The sequence below is a fragment of the Cetorhinus maximus genome, chromosome 20 (assembly GCF_964194155.1).
Source record: "Cetorhinus maximus chromosome 20, sCetMax3.hap1.1, whole genome shotgun sequence".
Taxonomy (NCBI): domain Eukaryota; kingdom Metazoa; phylum Chordata; class Chondrichthyes; order Lamniformes; family Cetorhinidae; genus Cetorhinus; species Cetorhinus maximus.
This window is the reverse complement of record NC_135898.1, coordinates 27,645,574-27,664,987: the sequence shown is the minus strand read 5'-3', so window position 1 is coordinate 27,664,987 and position 19,414 is coordinate 27,645,574. Positions and strand designations below refer to the sequence as shown.

The 19,414-nt window shown below is 45.8% G+C and overlaps 1 protein-coding gene across 1 annotated transcript in view; it reads right to left on the bottom strand.

Moving 5' to 3' along the window:
• The window catches only part of LOC144694990 (hexokinase-1-like), a 222,828-nt gene that overhangs the window by 167,554 nt on the left and 35,860 nt on the right, over positions 1–19,414 (bottom strand). The window contains exon 9 of the mRNA XM_078565820.1: positions 18,676–18,980. Within this exon, the coding sequence (XP_078421946.1) occupies positions 18,676–18,980 (305 nt within the window). The remainder of the gene's footprint in view (positions 1–18,675; positions 18,981–19,414) is intronic.

The window sequence follows — 19,414 nt, the reverse complement described above, 5'->3', positions numbered from 1 at the left end:
GTGTCAGTGTGATTGGCAGTTTGGTGTCAGTGAGATTGGCAGTGTGGTGTCAGTGAGATTGGCAGTGTGGTGTCAGTGTGATTGGCAGTTTGGTGTCAGTGAGATTGGCAGTGTCGTGTCAGTGTGATTGGCAGTGATGGTGTCACTGAGATTGGCAGTGTGGTGTCAGTGAGATTGGCAGTGTGGTGTCAGTGTGATTGGCAGTTTGGTGTCACTGAGATTGACAGTGTGATGTCTGTGAGATTGGCTGTGTGGTGACAGTGAGAACGGCAATGTGGTGACAGTGACATTGGCAGTGTGGTGACAGTGAGATTGGCAGTGTGGTGACAGCGTGATTGGCAGTGTGTTGTCAGTGTGATTGGCAGTGTGGTGACAGTGTGATTGACAGTGTGGTGACAGTGAGATTTTCAGTGTGGTGTCACTGAGATTGGCAGTGTGGTGAGAGGACGATTGGCAGTGATGTTGTCAATGTGATTGGCAGTGTGGTGTCAGTGAGATTGGCAGTGTGGTGACAGTTAGATTGGCAGTGTGGTGTCAGTGAGATTGGCAGTGTGGTGACAGTTAGATTGGCAGTGTGGTGTCAGTGTGATTGACAGTGTGGTGACAGTGAGATTGGCAGCGTGGTGACAGTGTGATTGTCAGAGTGGTGAGAGTAAGATTGGCAGCGTGGTGACAGTGAGATTGGCAATGTGGTGACAGTGACATTGGCAGTGTGGTGTCAGTGTGATTGACAGTTTGGTGACAGTGAGATTGGCAGTGTGGGGACAGTGAGATTGGCAGTATGGTGGCTGTGTGATTGGCAGTGTGATGTCTGTGAGATTGGCTGTGTGGTGACAGTGAGATTGGCAGCGTGGTGACAGTGTGATTGTCAGAGTGGTGAGAGTAAGATTGGCAGGGTGGTCTCACTATGATTGGCAGTGTAGCAAGAGTGAGTTTGGCAGTGTGGCAACAGTGTTATTGGCAGTGTGGTGACAGTGAGATTGGCAGTTTGGTGACAGTGAGATTGGCAGTGTGGGGACAGTGAGATTGGCAGTATGGTGGCTGTGTGATTGGCAGTGTGATGTCTGTGAGATTGGCTGTGTGGTGTCAGTGAGATTGGCAGTGTGGTGACAGTGAGATTGGCAGCGTGGTGACAGTGAGATTGGCAGTGTGGGGACAGTGAGATTGGCAGTATGGTGGCTGTGTGATTGGCAGTGTGATGTCTGTGAGATTGGCTGTGTGGTGTCAGTGAGATTGGCAGTGTGGCAACAGTGTTATTGGCAGTGTGGTGTCAGTGAGATTGGCAGTGTGGTGTCAGTGTAATTGGCAGTGTGGTGACAGTGAGATTGACAGGATGGTGACACTGTAATTGGCAGTGTGGTGAAAGTGTTATTGGCAGTGTGGTGACCGTGTGATTGGCTGTGTGATGTCAGTGTAATTGGCAGTGTGGTGACTGTGTGATTGGCGGTGTGGTGAAAGTGTGATTTGCAGTGTGGTGACAGTGTAATTGGAGGTGTGGTGTAATGGCAATTGGCAGTGTGGTGAGAGTGTGATTGGCAGTGTGGTGACAGTGAGATTGGCAGTGTGGTGTCTGTGTGATTGTCAGTGTGTTGACTGTGAGATTGGCAATGTGGTGACAGTGAGATTGGCAGTGTGGTGACAGTGAGATTGGCAGTGTGGTGACAGTGAGATTGGCAGTGTGGTGACAGTGAGATTGGCAGTGTGGTGAAAGTGTGATTGGCAATGTGGGGACAGTGTAATTGGCAGTGTGGTGACTGTTAGATTGGCAGTTGGTGACAGTGAGAATTGCAGTGTGGTGTCACTGAGATTGGCAGTGTGGTGTCAGTGAGATTGGCAGTGTGGTGACAGTTAGATTGGCAGTGTGGTGACACTGAGATTGGCAGTTTGGTGACAGTGAGATTGGCAGTGTGATGTCTGTGAGATTGGCTGTGTGGTGACAGTGAGAACAACAGTGTGTTGTCAGTTAGATTGGCAGTGTGTTGTCAGTGTGATTGGCAGTGTGGTGACAGTGTGATTGACAGTGTGATGACAGTGAGATTTGCAGTGTGGTGTCACTGAGATTGGCAGTGTGGTGAGAGGACGATTGGCAGTGACGGTGTCAGTGTGATTGGCAGTGTGGTGTCAGTGAGATTGGCAGTGTGGTGACAGTTAGATTGGCAGTGTGGTGTCAGTGAGATTGGCAGTGTGGTGATGGTGAGATTGGCAGCGTGGTGACAGTGTGATTGTCAGAGTGGTGAGAGTAAGATTGGCAGGGTGGTCTCACTATGATTGGCAGTGTGGCAAGAGTGAGTTTGGCAGTGTGGCAACAGTGTTATTGACAGTGTAGTGACAGTGAGATTAGCAATGTTGTGTCAGTGAGATTGGCAGTGTGGTGTCAGTGAGATTGGCAGTGTGGTGTCAGTGTGATTGGCAGTGTGGTGTCAGTGTGATTGGCAATGTGGTGTCAGTGAGATTGGCAGTGTGGTGTCAGTGTAATTGGCAGTGTGGTGACAGTGAGATTGACAGGATGGTGACACTGTAATTGGCAGTGTGGAAAGTGTTATTGGCAGTGTGGTGACCGTGTGATTGGCTGTGTGGTGTCAGTGTAATTGGCAGTGTGGTGAAAGTGTGATTGGCAGTGTGGTGACAGTGTGATGGACAGTGTGGTGTCAGTGTAATTGGAAGTGTGGTGTCATTGTGATTGGCAGTGTGGTGAGAGTGTGATTGGCAGTGCGGCGACAGTGTAATTGGCAGTGTGGTGACAATGAGATTAGCTGCGTGGTAACAGTATAATTGGCACTGTGACTTAAACAGTAAGGTACAGGGTCTATTTGCATTTCATTGAATAAACCATTCAAAGACTGGGGCTGAAATCTTGCACCGAGCTAGAAGACACCAAGCAATATGTTTATATTACTAATAAAATTGGTACTATGAAAGAGGTTTTATTGTTAGAAGAGGCGGAGTTCAAAGAGCCTGGAGATACAATGAGAATTTGCATTCAAAGGGTAGGCTAGGTATGTACAGAAAAGAGCTGTGTGTGTGAGTCAGAGGCATGTGAGTTCTAAAGCGCCAGTAAGCCCTACAACTATTTGCAAAGGAATCAAATTGCAAGGGACTTCCTTTTTGAATTTTTAAGATAAAATGTGCTTTGCCCGGTGTCTGTTTAAAGTCTATGGGTTATTGTTGCCTTGGTGAGAGTTTACCTGGTAATGATTAATTTGGGATTTGTTTAAAAGTTATTATGGTATTAATCTGTAGACATGTGCATGTGTCAATTCCTTGTTAAATTAATAAATGTTTAATTTAATTTATCTAAAAAGCCTCTTGGTGGGATTCATTTCTGAATTCAGAGCCAAGTCTCAAACATAACCAATTGAAAATATAGGTTATTACAGTTGTTTAAAGTTTCCCTCTGGGATTTTAAATAACTCAGCCTTTAACAATTGTTGTGTCATAACAATTGGGGGCTCTCGGTTGGATAATATTTGTAATTCCTTGATTGGTTTGGAATTGGTAAGTCTTAAGGTTACAAATACGAGAAGCACTTTGAATTCAGGAGTTGGTGAGGTTTTTTAGAAGTGGTAAGACTGCAAGATGGCTTTGGCAATTGCAAAGACTTGTCTGGGAGTAGAAGATATAACTCTGATTGTGTTGCAAAAAATAACCAAGAGTAAGCTACCAGAGTTGGCAGATAAGTTAAAATTGAGGTTACCTGCAGGGACTAGGAAATCAGCTATAATTGAAAGTGTAGCACAGCATCTACAGTTGGAAGTGATACCTGACACTAGTGAGTCACAGCTGGAGATAGTGAGACTGCAGTTTGAAATGAAGAAGCTTGAATTTGAACAAGCAAAGGAACTGAAAGAGAAATTACATTTAAAAGGGAGCAAGCAGAAAGGTAGGAGAAAGAAAGGAAGCTGAGCTGGAATTTCAGGAAAGAGAAAAGGAGAATACCTGCTTAAAAGGCTAGAAGTTTAAAAAGAGATCTTGGATTCTGAGGAGAGTTCTGACAATGAAAAAACCTTTAACCTAAAACCCAGTGAGGAAATGTTTAGATTTGTACAAACTCCTCCAAAGTTTGAGGAAAAAGATATTGAAGCATTCTTTATTTCATTTGAGAAGATAACTAAATAGCTGAAATGGCCACAGGAGTACTGGACATTATTATTACAGTCTAAGTTGCTGGGTAGAGCGCATGAGGTATATGCTTCACTGTCTGAAGAGGTATCAGTGAATTATGACGTGGTGAAAAAGAACATTTGGAGTGCATATGTGTTGGTTCCTGAAGCGTACAGGCAGAAATTTAGGAATATGAAAAAACAGCCTGGGTAAACTTATATTGAGTTTGAGAGAGTAAAACAAAGTAATTTTGACCAGTGGATACAGGCGTTAAAAATAGAGACAACATATGCAGCTCTTAGGGAAGTAATTCTTTTAAAATAATTTAAAGACTCAATCCCTTCAGTAGTGAGAACTCATGTGGAGGAACAAAGGGTTCAAACTGTAAGACAAGCAGCAGAGATAACTGATGATTATGAGTTAGTTCATAGAGCTAAATCTTTTCTCATCATTCTTTCAAATTGGAAAAGGATAGAAAGTGGGAAGGTGAAAGGAAGGTAGGTAGTCAGGGAAGAGAAGGAGTGGCTGGGATTCCCAGGAAGTTTCTTCTCAAAATAAAAAGGAAGATGCTGAGGGTAGGAGTGACATTCAAAAATTGATGTGTTTTCATTTTAATAAAGTGGGGCACACGAATTCAGTGTGTTGGGAATTGTTGGGGAAATCTGTTGGAATTATTGGGGTACAGAAAACTTCCGGAAGTAAAAGTAATGTGGGTTCCGAGGTACAGGCACAGGGAAAACCAATAGTTTATGTACAGGTAAAACAGGGAGAATCAGTGAAAGGTAAAGAAGTGGGAATGTGTTCACAATTTACTCAAGAGAATTCTAAGGACCAGGTTGCAGAAATGTTTAAAGACTTGGGGTGGAATTTTCCAGGAATTGCACTAAGTGCAGTGGTGGGTAGGTAAAATGGAGCCCTACCCGCCAAAGAAAATGGCGAGTTTTCACACCGTATCATCCTGAGCCCACCTCATTATTTATTCACTCCCGTGAAACACACTGTTTCCATGGCGAGCGGGCTCTCATTTGCCCGCCTGCCATCACCCTGCTGTTGCATCACGCCGGTTACCATCTTTAAAAGGCAGCCACCAGCAAAGCACTCATCGCCACCAGGTCACCACCGCTGCCCAGGAGACATGGCCAACAAAGAAAAAATACTGCAGCCCCCCGCTTCAACGTTGGGCACCTCAGGCGACTGCTGGATGTCATGGTGGCCACCAGGATGTGCTCTATCCCCACTCTGGCCACAGGATGGGCAGCAATGTCACCAACCCAGCTTGGGAGGCAATGGCAGCGGGGGTCAGCGTGAATGCCCTGCTGAAGAGGACAGCCACCCAGTGCACTCTTTTCATGACTCTCAACTCACACACTCACAAACCCATCACACATTCACAGGGCCCTCACTCACTGCCAGTGCAATGACATCGCCATTCACTCTTTCACATTCATCCCGTCCATGGGACCACTCACCACTCACAGAGGCCAGGCATACTTATCACCTGGCCTGGCAGGTGTCCTGATATACTCTCCCCATCTCTATCCGTGCAGGACAAACTGGCTCACAACAGGAGGGAAAGGTAGCAGACAGCAGGAGGGATGCTGGAATTCAAAGCTCTGATAGAATTCGAAAACAGAGCCATCCAGCTGGCCGGCGATAACCGGGACCGGTCCTGTGCTGACGGTGAGGTCGGCGCTGCTCTACAAAGTGAGGATCAGCAGTGCAACATCCATCAGACAACCATGCTGTGAGTGATGTGTCCTGTTTCACAGGCCACTGCCATGCACTAATTATCTCCCCTTGCTTTCACAGGCACATCTTGGAAACAGCTGAGGGAGTCCATGACCCAGAGCCTCCAATCAAGCCCAGAAGAAACCTCTGAAGAGGAATCTGAAGGCACCCTCCCTGAAGTCCCGTCACAGCGCTCACCCACACCCTCCAACAGCGCAGAGACACACACCTCAGTGGGACCTGGCTTTAGAGTAGCCTAGGGATCACAATCTGGTGAGCACATTGCACTGTCTGATCCACAGCAGGAGGAGGCAGGGAATTCCCAGGTCCCCGGCACTCGGAGGACTGCTGGAGGCCAGAACGTTGCTGAGTCTGAGTCAGATGACGAGCCTCTGGATTTGGTCCTGTTTCAGCTGCTGGAGCAACAAAGGCAAGCTTGAGAACGTCAGGAAGGGATGTCCGCTGCACTCCTCAGATTGCAGGGCACGATGGAGGAATCCATCTGTCTTCAGGCTGAGGTGATAGCGCTGGCATTGCAACGGACCGAGGTCAACACTGGCAGGATGACAGCTGCCATGGAGACCTTAGTCCAGGACGTCACTCCTGCACTGCTGCGTGGGCTTAATTCCATTGTTGATGCCATAGTTGGCCTTCAACAGTGTGTATGCAAGAGGGGTGTTGGCAGCTCAATCTCACTCCAGCTACCCTTCCGCTCATGGAGTCAGCCAGGGGCCCTCGGGCACCGATAGGGAGGAGGATCAGCAGCTGCACGCTCCGGGGCCATCCACCCAGGTGATCTGGGAGTGACCGGCCCATCTGTCTCTCATCTTCCTGTGACCTCCGCAGCTCCAGCTTCACAGGCCGAGGAAGGTGTCACTGCCACACAGCAGAACCCTGAAAGTAGGCCGTGGCCCTCCAGGTCTCAGCCCTCCAGAGGACACTTGCCAAAGTCATCACAAACAGTACGTCACAGTCAGCAGGCTGCCTCCACCTCCGCTGTGCATGTCCAGGGAGCACCAAGACATAGCAGGGTTAGGAAAGTTAAGTAAAAGTAGTTGCGCAGCCTGGGCACAGGTGTTGATCACTTGTACATACTGTTCACTATTGTCAACAAACTCCTAACAATGTCTATAATAAAAGCAAAAAACTGCGGATGCTGGAAATCCAAAACAAAAATAAAAATACGTGGAAAAACTCAGCAGGTCTGACAGCATCTGCGGAGAGGAATACAGTTAACATTTCGAGTCCGTATAACTCTTCAACAGAACTAAGGAAAAATAGAAAAGAGGTGAAATATAAGCTGGTTTAAGTTGGGGGGGGGGTGGGACAAGTAGAGCTGGATAGAGGGCCAGTGATAGGTGGAGATAGCCAAAAGATGTCATAGACAACAATGTCCTAACAATGTCTCCCTGCCTGTGGCTCCTTGTTCTGATGAGCAGTGTTCTTGTCACTCAGATGTGAAACCTTTCTGCACAAGATAAAAGGCAGGTGTCTCAGTCCAGGGCCCCTTCCCTGTGCTCTGTGCAGCCTTCAGACCAAAGTGATGGTCCATCCTCACACTCCCTGGAAACATTACTGATGCCTGCACCTCGGTGGTGCTGGTCATTGCTGCCAGAATGTAGTGGGCAGGCACCACAGAGTTCTCTCATACTCTCTGTGTGCTCTCAGCACCTTTAAAGTGGCGCTGGCCCTCATCACACCAGCATCTGCGACCAGTGATGCTGTTCACCAGCTCCTGAAGGGCTGAGGTGCTGAAGGCAGACACAGCATCAGTTGTGTCTAAATTTTCATGGCTGCATCTCTATGATATGACCCTGATCATGGAGCGCAAGCGAGCTGCCCTCGACCAGACAGGAGTTAGACATTCTCAGAGGCTATGTGAAGATCTATGGAGTGTCCTCACTGAATGTTGTCATCAACCTATAAGACCATAAGACATAGGAGCAGAAGTAGGCCATTCGGCCCGTTGAGTCTGCTCTGCCAATCAATGAGATCATGGCTGATCTGATAATCCTCAACTCCACTTTCCTGACTTTTCCCTATAACCTTTGATTCTCTTATTGATTAAAAATCTGTCTATCTCAGCCTTGAATATACTTAATGGCCAAGCCTCTACAATCCTCTGCAGTAAAGAATTCCACAGATTCACTACCCTCTGAGAGAAGAAATTCCTCCTCATCTCTGTCTTAAATGGGTGATCCCTTACTCTAAGATTATGCCCTCTGGTCTTAGACTCTCCCACAAAGGGAAACAGCCCCTCAGCATCTACCCTGTCAAGCCCCCTAAGAATCTTATATGTTTCTATAAGGTCGCCTCTCATTCTCCTAAATTCCAATGAGTACAGGCCCAACCTACTCAACCTCTCCTCATAAGAAAATCCCTCCATCCCCGGGATCAACCTAGTGAACCTTCTCTGGACTGCCTTCAATGACAGTATATCTTTCCTTAGATAAGGGGACTGAAATTGTTCACAGTATTCTAGATGTGGTCCAACGAGTGCCTTGTATAGTTTTAGCAAGACTTCCCTATTTTTATACTCCATTCCTTTTGAAATAATGGCCAACATTCCATTTGCCTTCCCTATTACCTGTTGAATTTGTATGCTAGCTTTTTGGGATTCATGCATGAGGACCCCCAAATCCCTCTGTGCTGCAGCTTTCTTAAGTCTTTCTCCATTTAAGTAATATTCAGCTCCTTTATTCTTCCTGCCAAAGTGCATAACCTCACATTTTCCCACATTATATTCCATCTGCCAAGTTTTTGCCCACTCACTTAACCTGTCTATATCCCTCTGCAGACTCTCTGTGTCATCCTCACCACTTGCCTACCCACCTATTTTTATGTCATCCGCAAACTTGGGAATATCCAAGTCATTAATATCTATTGTAAATAATTGTGGCCTCAGCACTGATCCCTGTGGCACTCCACTAGTTACACGTTGCCATCCTGAAAATGCCCCCTTATCCTAACTCTCTGTCTTCTATTAGTTAGCCCATCCTCTATCCATGCTAATATACTACCCCACAACACCATGGGCTCTTATGTTATTAAGTAGCCTGTGTGGTACCTTATCGAATGCCTCTTGGAAATCCAAATATATTACATCTACTGGTTCCCCTTTATCCATCCTGCTTGTTACCTCCTCAAAGAATTCTAATAAATTTGTCAGGCATGATTCCCCCTTCATGAAGCCATGCTGACTCTGCTTGATTATATTATGCATTTCTAAATGCTTTGCTATTACACCTTTTATAATGGACTCTAAAATTTTCCCAATGACAGATGTTAAGCTAACTGGCCTATAGTTACCTGTTTTTTGTCTCCCTCCCTTTTTGAATAATACATTGACAGTTTTCCAATCCTCTGGCAGTTTTCCAGAATCTAAGGATTCTTGGAAGATTACTACCAGTGCATCCACTATCTCTGTAGCTACTTCCTTTAATATCCTAGGATGCAACCCATCAGGTCCAGGTGACTTATCGGCCTTTAGCCCCATTAGTTAGAATCATAGAGCCATAGAACCATAGAAAAGTTACAGCACAGCCATTCGGCCCATCTTGTCCATGCCAGCCTGAGGACACCCAGGTGCCCTTTCTAATCCCACCTTCCTGCGCCCGGCCCATATCCCTGCAACTTACAGCACTTTAGGTGCAAATCCAGGTACTTTCTAAAAGAGTTTAGAGTTTCTGCCTCTACCACCAACTTGGGCAGCGAATTCCAGACACCCACTACCCTCTGCATAAAAAAGTTCTTCCTCATGTCCCCCCTACACCTTCTGCCACTTATCTTGAATCTATGTCCCCTGGTTCTAGAATCCTCCACCTAGTACTTTTTCTCTAGTGATAGTTATTGTGTTTATTTCCTCTCCCCCTTTTGCCCCATGATTATTTAGTATTTTTGGAATGCTATTAGTATTTTCTACCATGAAGACTGATGCAAAGTATTTATTCAACTCCTCTGCCAATTCCTGGTTCTCCATTATTATTTCCCCAGCCTCATTCTCTAAGGGGACTGTGTTCACTTTGGCCTCTCTCTTCCATTTTGTATATTTAAAGAAGCTCTTACTGTCTGCTTTTACATTACTTGCTAGTTTACCCTCAAAGTTTATTTTCTCCCTCTTTATTTTTTTTTGGTCATCTTGTGTTGGTTTTTAAAACTTTCCCAATCCTTTGTCTTACCACTAATCTTTGCCACATTGTATGTTTTTTCTTTTACTTTGGTACTATCCTTAACTTCCTTTGTTAACCATGGTTGGTTTATCCCTTTCCTACAATCTTTCTTCCTCACTGGGATATATCTTTGTTGCAAGTCATGAACTATTTTCTTAAACATCTGCCATTGTTCATCAACCATCTTTTCTGCTAAACTTCTTTCCCAGTTCACTCCAGCCAACTCTGCCCTCATTCCATTGTAATTACCCTTATTTAAGTTTAGTACAGTTGTTTCCGAACTAAGTTTCTCACTCTCAAACTGAATGCTAAATTCCACCATATTATGGTCACTGTTTCCTAGGGGATCTTTTACCCTAAGATCATTTATTAAACCTGCCTCATTACACATTACCAGATCCAAAATAGCCTGATCCCTGGTTGGATTCACAATATATTGTTCTAAGAAACTGTTCCAAATACACTCTATGAATTCTTGCTCGTGGCTACCTCTGCCAATTTGATTTTCCCAATCTACATGAAGATTGAAGTCACCCATGATTAATGTACTGCCTTATTCAAATGCCCTCATTATCTCCTGATTTATTCTCTGTCCTACAGAACAGCTACTGTAAAGGGCCTAATAGACTACTCCCATCACTACTTCCCCTTGTTGTTTCTTATCTCCACCCATATGGATTCTACATCTTCCGATCCAAGATGCTTTCTTGCTATTATACTTATTTCGTCTTGTACTAACAAAGCTACCCCACCACCCTTTCCTTCCTGTCTGTCCTTTCTAAAACTCACATACTCATGAATATTTAGTTCCCAGCTTTGATCTCCTTGTAAACACGTCTCTGTAATGGTTAACCTCTATTTGTGCTGTTAATTCATTCATTCTGTTCTGAATACTACATGCATTTAAGTAAAGAGCCATTAATTTTGCCTTTTTACCACTTCTTTCCCCCTTTCACCCAATCTGCTGCTGTTTTTTTAAGTTTGTACACCCTGTCCCTTCCTGTCACATTCTGGGTATCATTACCTAAATAGCTGCACTGCAAGGCTGCCATGTCCTTTTGTTTTGTAAGCCTACATATCCGCTTTCCAGAACCACCCCCCACTCCTCCTGTGACCAAGCGACTATTAGGGCCACCACTGCATCTCCATGCCAAGAGCATTCTGACAGAGGGCATTGGTGCTGCCATAAGCCAGACTGGAGTCAAACATTCAGGTTGTGATGTGAGGATCTATGTGAACACCTCACTGCAAGTTGTCATCATCCTCCACAAATCTGGCAGCTATGAGGGCCTCCCAAGCTCACCTGCCTTGTCTGGCCAGTGCGGGAGCCTCATCCCCGTCATCGTCACCACCGAGTACCCCCTCACCGTCATCCCCATTGGCATCCTCCTCATCCGAGGAGTCCTCCAGCTACTGCATCTCCCCCTCAGCCAGCTCCTCACCCAATTGCAGCGCCAGGTTGTAAAGGGCGCAGCAGATGATGACGATGCGTGACACCCTCTGCCGTCTGTATTGCAGGGCTCCACCAGACTGGTCCAGGCACCGGAACTTCATCTTCAACATCCTGATGGTCTGCTCCACCAAGTTGCAAGTTGCTGCATGAGCCTCATTATAGCGTCGCTCTGCTGCAGACTGAGGCCGCCACACAGGTGTCATCAGCCACGGCCCTTGTCCCCTAGGAGCCATCCCTGCAGCCTTTGTGGACCCTGGAAGACTGCAGGGATCTGCGAATGATTCAGGATGTAGGCGTCGTGCACAGTCCCTGGAAACCATGCGCATACCTGCAGACTGCATTTCTGGTGGTCGCACACGTTCAGTGAGTGGAAGCCCTTGCGGCTGATGAAGTCCACCAAGTGTATTGACGGGATCTGAGTGCCACATGAGTGCAGTCAATCACACCCTGCACTTGCGGGAATCCCGAGATCAGGGTGAATCCAATGGCCCTTGCATCCTGGCTGTTCCGGTCCCGAGCAAAATGCACAAAGTTGTGTGCCATGGAGAAGATGGCATCTGTGACCTCATGGATGCATTTGTGGGTGGCGGATTGTGAAATCCCACAGAGGACACCTGTGGAGACCTGAAAGGAGCCACTGGCATAGAAATTGAGCGCCACGGTCACTTTCACAGCCACTGGCAGTGGATACCCTCCATGTCCCCTTGGCGCCAAGTCCTGCAGTAAGTGGCAGATGTGAGCTACCAGTTCCCTAGACATGCGCAGTCATCGGCAACACTGGTTCTCAGTCATCCGCAGAAATGGCAGGTGGTGTCTATAGACCCTGGATATCGCTAGGCGCCGACCAGACACAGCTCTCTGTCGCTCCTGGGCAGTATGTGCAGGAGCCCCGGCTGCCCCTTCTTCATGAGGTTGCTGCTACAGCCTTTGCGTGGCCAGGAGCCTCAGTCGCTCCCTCCTCTGTCTTCTACAGTCTCTGTAGGCCATCAGACATAAAGCTAGGTCACCAGGATCCATGACCCTAACATGGTCCTCCTGCAGCATGAAAGAGAGAGAGGGACGTGGTGATCATGACTGTACTTAGCACCTTTCCTGGCCCTGTGTGACTGCCCCTTAATGCTTCCTGGAGAGTGCTGGTCACCCCTCGGATGGCGAGAGATGAGTGAGGTGCATGGCTGCCCTGTCAACCTGCGACATGGGGGACACTGGTCCAAACCAGGATGCTGAGATTGCAAGGGGCTGTGAGCGACTCCAGCAGTGACTGCTACATGGCCAGCGTTGGCGAGGAGATTGTACAACGTGTGCAGTTCAGCTGCTCCACGGTCCAATAAAGTGGTGGCGGACCCGAAGTTTGTGCTGGGGGGATTGGGGGGTGATGTAGGGAAGCACTTGGTGACCCTTTGGTGCCTCCGTGTTGCTTGCATGGGCGGGCAGGATAGAAGCCCGACCCTAATCATATCACTGTGGCTGCGCCTAATCTGTCTCAGTTGTAGAGGCACGGCCAGTTTATACAGGCATCCCTAATGTGTGGCCACTTCCCTCGCTTACTCTACCGCCTACTCGATTGCCTGGGTGCGGGATGAAGTACCAAGGCAGCATTTGACACCCCCACTTCCCAAAAGCAATGGTCACCTCCAAGGCTGGCCAGCAGTTGCCCCTGGACACCCCCTCCCCTCAGCAGTCGCTTCTGGGGCCTGGCATAAGTTGTCCCTGCCCCCAGGCATGCCTGAGGCCTGTAAACAACAGGCGAGCTGTGGAGAACTCTGCTGCTCACTCACCTCAGTTCCCCCAAAGTGAAGGTCGCCAAGTGCACATTGCCTGCGTGCTGTTGCCTGCGTGCTTTCCCACCGACGTGGACGGACGATATGGCGGGGTTCCAAGAGCCTGGCAGGATGGCCTTTTAATTATATGCTAATGTATTACAATTAGCTCCCCGCCAACTGATGGCGAGAAACGCAGCCCGCTGTCGACAGGCTGAGTGGATGATTGCGACCTGCCTCCACGCCATCATGAAGCGGCTCCCATTATATTTTCTGCACACACCACCTATCACACCCACCGCCAGCAGGCTCAGAAAATTCCACCCATTGTGTGTGAAGGAAAAGTCTTTCCATGTGTACAGGGTGGAGTATGTAAAGGTGTTAAAATTTTAAGAGACACAGGGCCTAGTCAATCTTTAATGTTATGTGGTAGTGATAATTGCTGTTCAGAGGGAGTATTCCAGGAGCAGGTGATAATAAGTGGGGTTCATGGAGATGCTAAACCTAAAGCAAATGGAGACAGGTGAAGTTATTGTTGGAGTAGTGGAAAAATTGCCCATTGCAGGGGTTCAATTTATTCTAGGTAATGATATAGCTGGATCACAAATATGGGTGATGCCTATGGTAGTTGAGCAGCCTGTAGAAGTGTTTTCAACAGAGGTATTACAGATAGAGCATCCTGGATTGTTTCCAGATTGTGTGACAATGAGGTCAGAGGTACACAGGTTGAAACAAGAAAAACAAGCAGGGCAGGCAGTTCAAAGGCAAGAAGAAGGTGATGAAATCCAATTAGCTGGCACTGTGTTTGATAACATTGTTCAGCAGGAAAGACTACAGGATAATTCAGCTGAAGTGTTTAACTCAAGGAGGCTAGTGGTGTTACAGAAAAATGATTTGCAACTAAAGCAGTTTTATCAAAAACCCTATTCAGAAACAGAAGCAAAATGTATTCCAGAATGTTATTACTTTAAGGGAGATATTTTAATGAGAAAATGGAGGCCAGATCATGTCTCAGCAAATGAAAGCTGGGAGGGAGGTTCATCAGATTGTTATCCCATTAGGGTATAGAAATGAGATTCTGAGGATTGCTCCTAAAATTCCAATGGGGGGACATTTAGGAATTAGGAAAACACAGGAAAAGATACAGAGGTTTTTTTATTGGCCTTGATTGCATAGGGATGTAGTCAAATTCTGTAGACCCTGTTATATATGTCAAGTAATAGGAAAACCACAAGCAGTGATTAAGCCGGCGCCTTTAATCCCAACATCAGCATTTGAAGAACCTTTTACTAGGGTCATGATTGATTGTGTAGGACCCCTCTCTAAGACTAAAAGTAAAAATCAGTGCTTACTGACAATAATGGATGTGTCTATTTGGTTTCCTGAAGCGCTACCTTTAAGAAATATTACAGCTAAGAAGATTGTGGAGGAGTTAGTTAAATTTTTTACAAGATATGGTTTACCTAAGGAAATACAATTAGATCAGGGGTCAAATTTCATGTCACAGCTGTTTAAGGAAGTAATGAACAATTTGGGGATATAACAGTTTAAGTCAACAGCTTATCATCCGGAGTCACAAGGAGCTTTGGAAAGATGGCATCAAACTTTAAAAACTATGATGACAGCATACTGTCAGGATTATGCACAGGATTGGGATACAGGAATTCCATTCTTGTTATTTGCTATTAGAGACACTCCTAATGCATTGACCGGATTTAGTCCTTTTGAACTAGTTAATGGTCATGAGGTAAGGGGACCACTGAAATTGATTCATGAGAAATTGGTGGGTCAAAATTCAGAAACTACTCTCCTGGATTACGTATTAAATTTCAGGGAAGGATTGAACAGACCATGTGAGTTAGCTAGGGAACATTTAAAGATATTACAGCAAGTTATGAAAGTGAAGGCAGATACTTTCTCTCCAGAAACAAAACTGCAAGCTTTAGCTTTCTTAAGCTAAAGCCTGCAGTTTTGTTTCTGGAGAGAAAGTATTAGTTCTGTTACCAGTACTAGGTGATTCATTAAATGCAAGGTTTAGTGGGCCTTACAGGATTGAAGAGAAATTGAGTGAAATAAATTATTTAATAAGTACTCCAGATGGAAGAAAGGAGCAGAGGGTGTGTCATGTAAATATGCTTAAAAAGTACATTGACAGGGAAGAGGCACAAAAAGAGGTGTTAATGATGGTGGATGATGAGAAAGAGGTAGAAGTGCAGGACTCTGAAATTGATTTTCCTCTAATCAAGTTGGATAACGAAGGGGCGCTTGAAAATTTAAATGAAATATTGAGTTACTTTCCAAGTAAGTGTCAAAGTGATTTGAAAAAGCTGTTGCAGTCACGCAAACCTATTTGTGGGAATAAATTTAGCTATACATGATGTCTCTATACAGGTTTCATCTTTAATAAGGTAATATCCTTATAGATTAAATCTGGCAAAGTTAGCACGAGTACAAAAATAAATTGATTTCATGCTTCAAAATGATATCATTGAGTCTAGTTGCAGTAACTGGATAAAAGCAAAATGCTCTGGATGCTGGAAAAGAGTCTGAAGAAGAGTCATACCGACGTGAAACGTTAGCTCTGTCTTTCTCTCTACAGATGCTGTCAGACCTGCTGAGTTTTTCCAGCAATTTTTGTTTTCGTTGCAGTAACTGGAGTTCACCTCTTGTGTTGGTACCGAAACCGAATGGAACACGAAGACTGTGTGTGGACTATCAAAAGGTAAATGCGGTGACAAAAGCGGATTTATATCCTATACCACAGTTGGAAGATTGCATTGAGAAAGTGGGACAATCGAGATTTATCACAAAGATTGACTTGCTAAAAGGATATTGGCAGGTACCATTGTCAGAGAGAGCAAAGGAGATATCAGCTTTCGTAACGCCAAGTGGACTATATCAATTTAAAGTTATGCCATTTGGTATGAAGGATGCATCTGCAACATTTCAAAGACTGACAAACAAATTAATTGCAGAACTAAGCAATTGTGTTGTTTATACTGACGATATAATGGTTTTCAGTCCTACGCAAGAGGAGCATTTACAATATCTGGAAGAATTATTTTCTCGATTACAAGAAGCTAATTTGGTGATGAACTTGGCTAAAAGTGAACTTGCAAAAGCGCAAGTTATGTATCTAGGCCATACCATTGGACATGGTAAGGTGGCTCTGAGAGATGAGAAAGTCAAGGCTATTGTGGATTTCCCAGTGCCTACATCAAAACCAGAAGTCTTGAGATTTCTGGGCATGAATGGGTTTTATCAGAAATTTGTACCAAACTTTAGCCAAGTAGTTGCTCCACTAACTGAGCTATTAAAAAACAAGAAATTTCAATGGACACAGGAGTGTCAGAAGTCATTCGATAGTTTGAAAACTGTATTAACTACAACACCAGTTTTGACAGTACCCAATTATGCCAAGCAATTCAAGTTGGCCGTTGACACAATTGGTATAAGCAATTGTTGATATAAGCATTGGGGCTGTACTGCTACAAGAAGATGACACTGGAATTGAAAAATCAGTTAGGGTATTTTTCATAGATGCTGAATGTACAACAGAGAAGATATTCAACGATCGAAAAAGAAACTTTGAGTTTGGTGATAGCGTTGCAGCATTTTGAGATTTATGTGGCAAACAACTGTTTATACAGACCATAATCCTTTGAAGTTTTGGACAAATTTTGTGACAAAAGCGCAAGACTTTTCAGATGGAGCCTATTGTTACAACCATTTAATCTACATATTATACATATTGCTGGGAGAGAAAATCTGTTCGCAGATGCATTATCAAGAGTTTGAAGCTTTAAGGAAAATTGGACATTTTAAAAACCTGGACACTGAACTAGAGTGATTTCTGTTGATACCAAGGACTTGTGTATTTATATTATGTTAATTTATGCATCTGGTAATGTAATAGTGTAATAAGTATAGGAGATAGTGTGAGATGGGTTCTTAAAATGAAGCCGTCTTTTAGAATTATGAAGGTTCATTTTTTGATAGGGAGGGGGATGTCATGAAGATATTAATGTACATAATGTTATTGGAGATTATTTTAAATTGGGCTTGTAGTAGGGTCTGTGTCTGCGAGGATGTGTGTGTGTGTTTCAATTGGATTAAAGCCAGCTAGCCTGGGTGCTTTGATGTATCGTGGTTTTGAGATGTCAATTGGGTGAACAGTAAGTGAAAAGGTGAAGAGTGTGGTACCATGGAATTTTTTACACCCATGAGGTGGGTTGGTGGGGATGCTGGGGAGCAGATGCAGTCTCAATCTAACGCCTCATTCAAAAGTCTGCATTTGCAATATTTCAGCACCGTCTCGGTACGGCACCAACTCGGTACGGCACCATCTCGGTATGGCACCGACTCAGTACGGCATTGTCTTGGTACGGCACCGACTTAGTACGGCATTGTCTTGGTACGGCACTGACTCGGTACGGCACCGACTCGGTACGGCATTGTCTTGGTACGGCACTGACTCGGTACGGCACCGACTCAGTACAGCACCAACTCGGTACGGCACCATCTCGGCATGGCACCGACTCGGTACGGCACCATCTTGGTACGGCACTGACTCGGTACGGCACCGACTCGGTACAGCACCAACTCGGTACGGCACCATCTCGGTATGGCACCGACTCGTTACGGCACCATCCTGGTATGGCACTGACTCGGTACGGCACTGACTCGGTACGGCACTGACTCGGTACGGCACCGACTCAGTACGGCACCAACTCAGTACGGCACCAACTCGGTACGGCACCATCTCGGTATGGCACCGACTCGGTACGGCACTGACTCGGTACGGCACCGACTCGGTACGGCACCAACTCGGTACGGCACCATCTCGGTATGGCACCGACTCGGTACGGCACCATCTTGGTTCGGCACTGACTCGGTACGGCACCGACTCGGTACAGCACCAACTCGGTACGGCACCATCTCGGTATGGCACCGACTCGTTACGGCACCATCCTGGTACGGCACTGACTCGGTACGGCACTGACTCGGTACGGCACCGACTCGGTACGGTAGTACGGCACCGCCTCGTAACGGCACCCTTTCAGTAAGGCATTGTCTCAGTACAGCGATAAGGCACCATCTTGTAACGGCACCATCTCGGTACAGCACCGTCTTGGTAAGGCACAGCCTCGTAACGGCACCGTCTTGGTATGGCACCGTCTTGGTACAGCACCATCTCAGTACGGCACCGTCTCGGTGCGGCGCCATCTAGGTACAGCACTGCATAGTCAGCCTGTATTATGTACTGAAATTTGTTGAGTGGAGCTTGAAGCCACTCACCCCTGATTCAGAGATGGGATTCCTACCCACTGAGTTCAGTTAACATGGAGATCATCAGCACAAATACCTGTACACCTAACTGTGTGGCCACACTGTTTCATTGTGTTACTCCTGTAGCCCTGGAGGTTAAAATTAGATTTGGTAATTAAAAGTCCTTTGGATTTACCTGTTCCATTTGGGAATTTATGAACGTAGGTGGGAAGCATTTTTACTGTGGCAGTGCTATGAGTCTCTTTTTTTAGTCCACGTTCCATCTCATATCTCATGTTTTTCATGATGTCCAGCAGTTGATCTCGGCTGAGTTTGAATGGTGCCAGGGTCTTGTTAACATATTTACGCTGATGAACTAGCCTCTGGGCTACGGCTGTCACCATGGCTGCACCTTTCCCTGTGCCCTGTTCAGATAGAACAAATCGCACTTCACACTCTGGCAGCAGGTTTCGAACCAGCTTGTGAAAGCTTTTTGCATACCTGTCAGAATATCAGAGTGTTACATCCCAATGTTAAACACGGTCTGAGTCTTAAAGTTTTACTCAGGGGTTTTTAACAAAGTACATTTACTTCTCAATGATTCATACACTCCATTCACTCTATGCCCTGGAATTGAGAATAATGTATCTTCAATTTCAATTGTGCAGTTCTGGTCGCCACATTATAGGAAGGATGTGATTGCACTGGAGAGGGTGCAGAGGAGATTCACCAGGATATTGCCTGGGATGAAACATTTAAGTTATGAAGAGAGGTTGGATAGACTTGGGTTGTTTTCATTGGAGCAGAGAAGACTGAGGGGCGACCTGATCGAGGTGTACAAGATTATGAGGGGCATGGACAGGGTGGATAGGGAGCAGCTGTTCCCCTTAGTTGAAGGGTCAGTCATAAGGGGGCATAAGTTCAAGGTGAGGGGC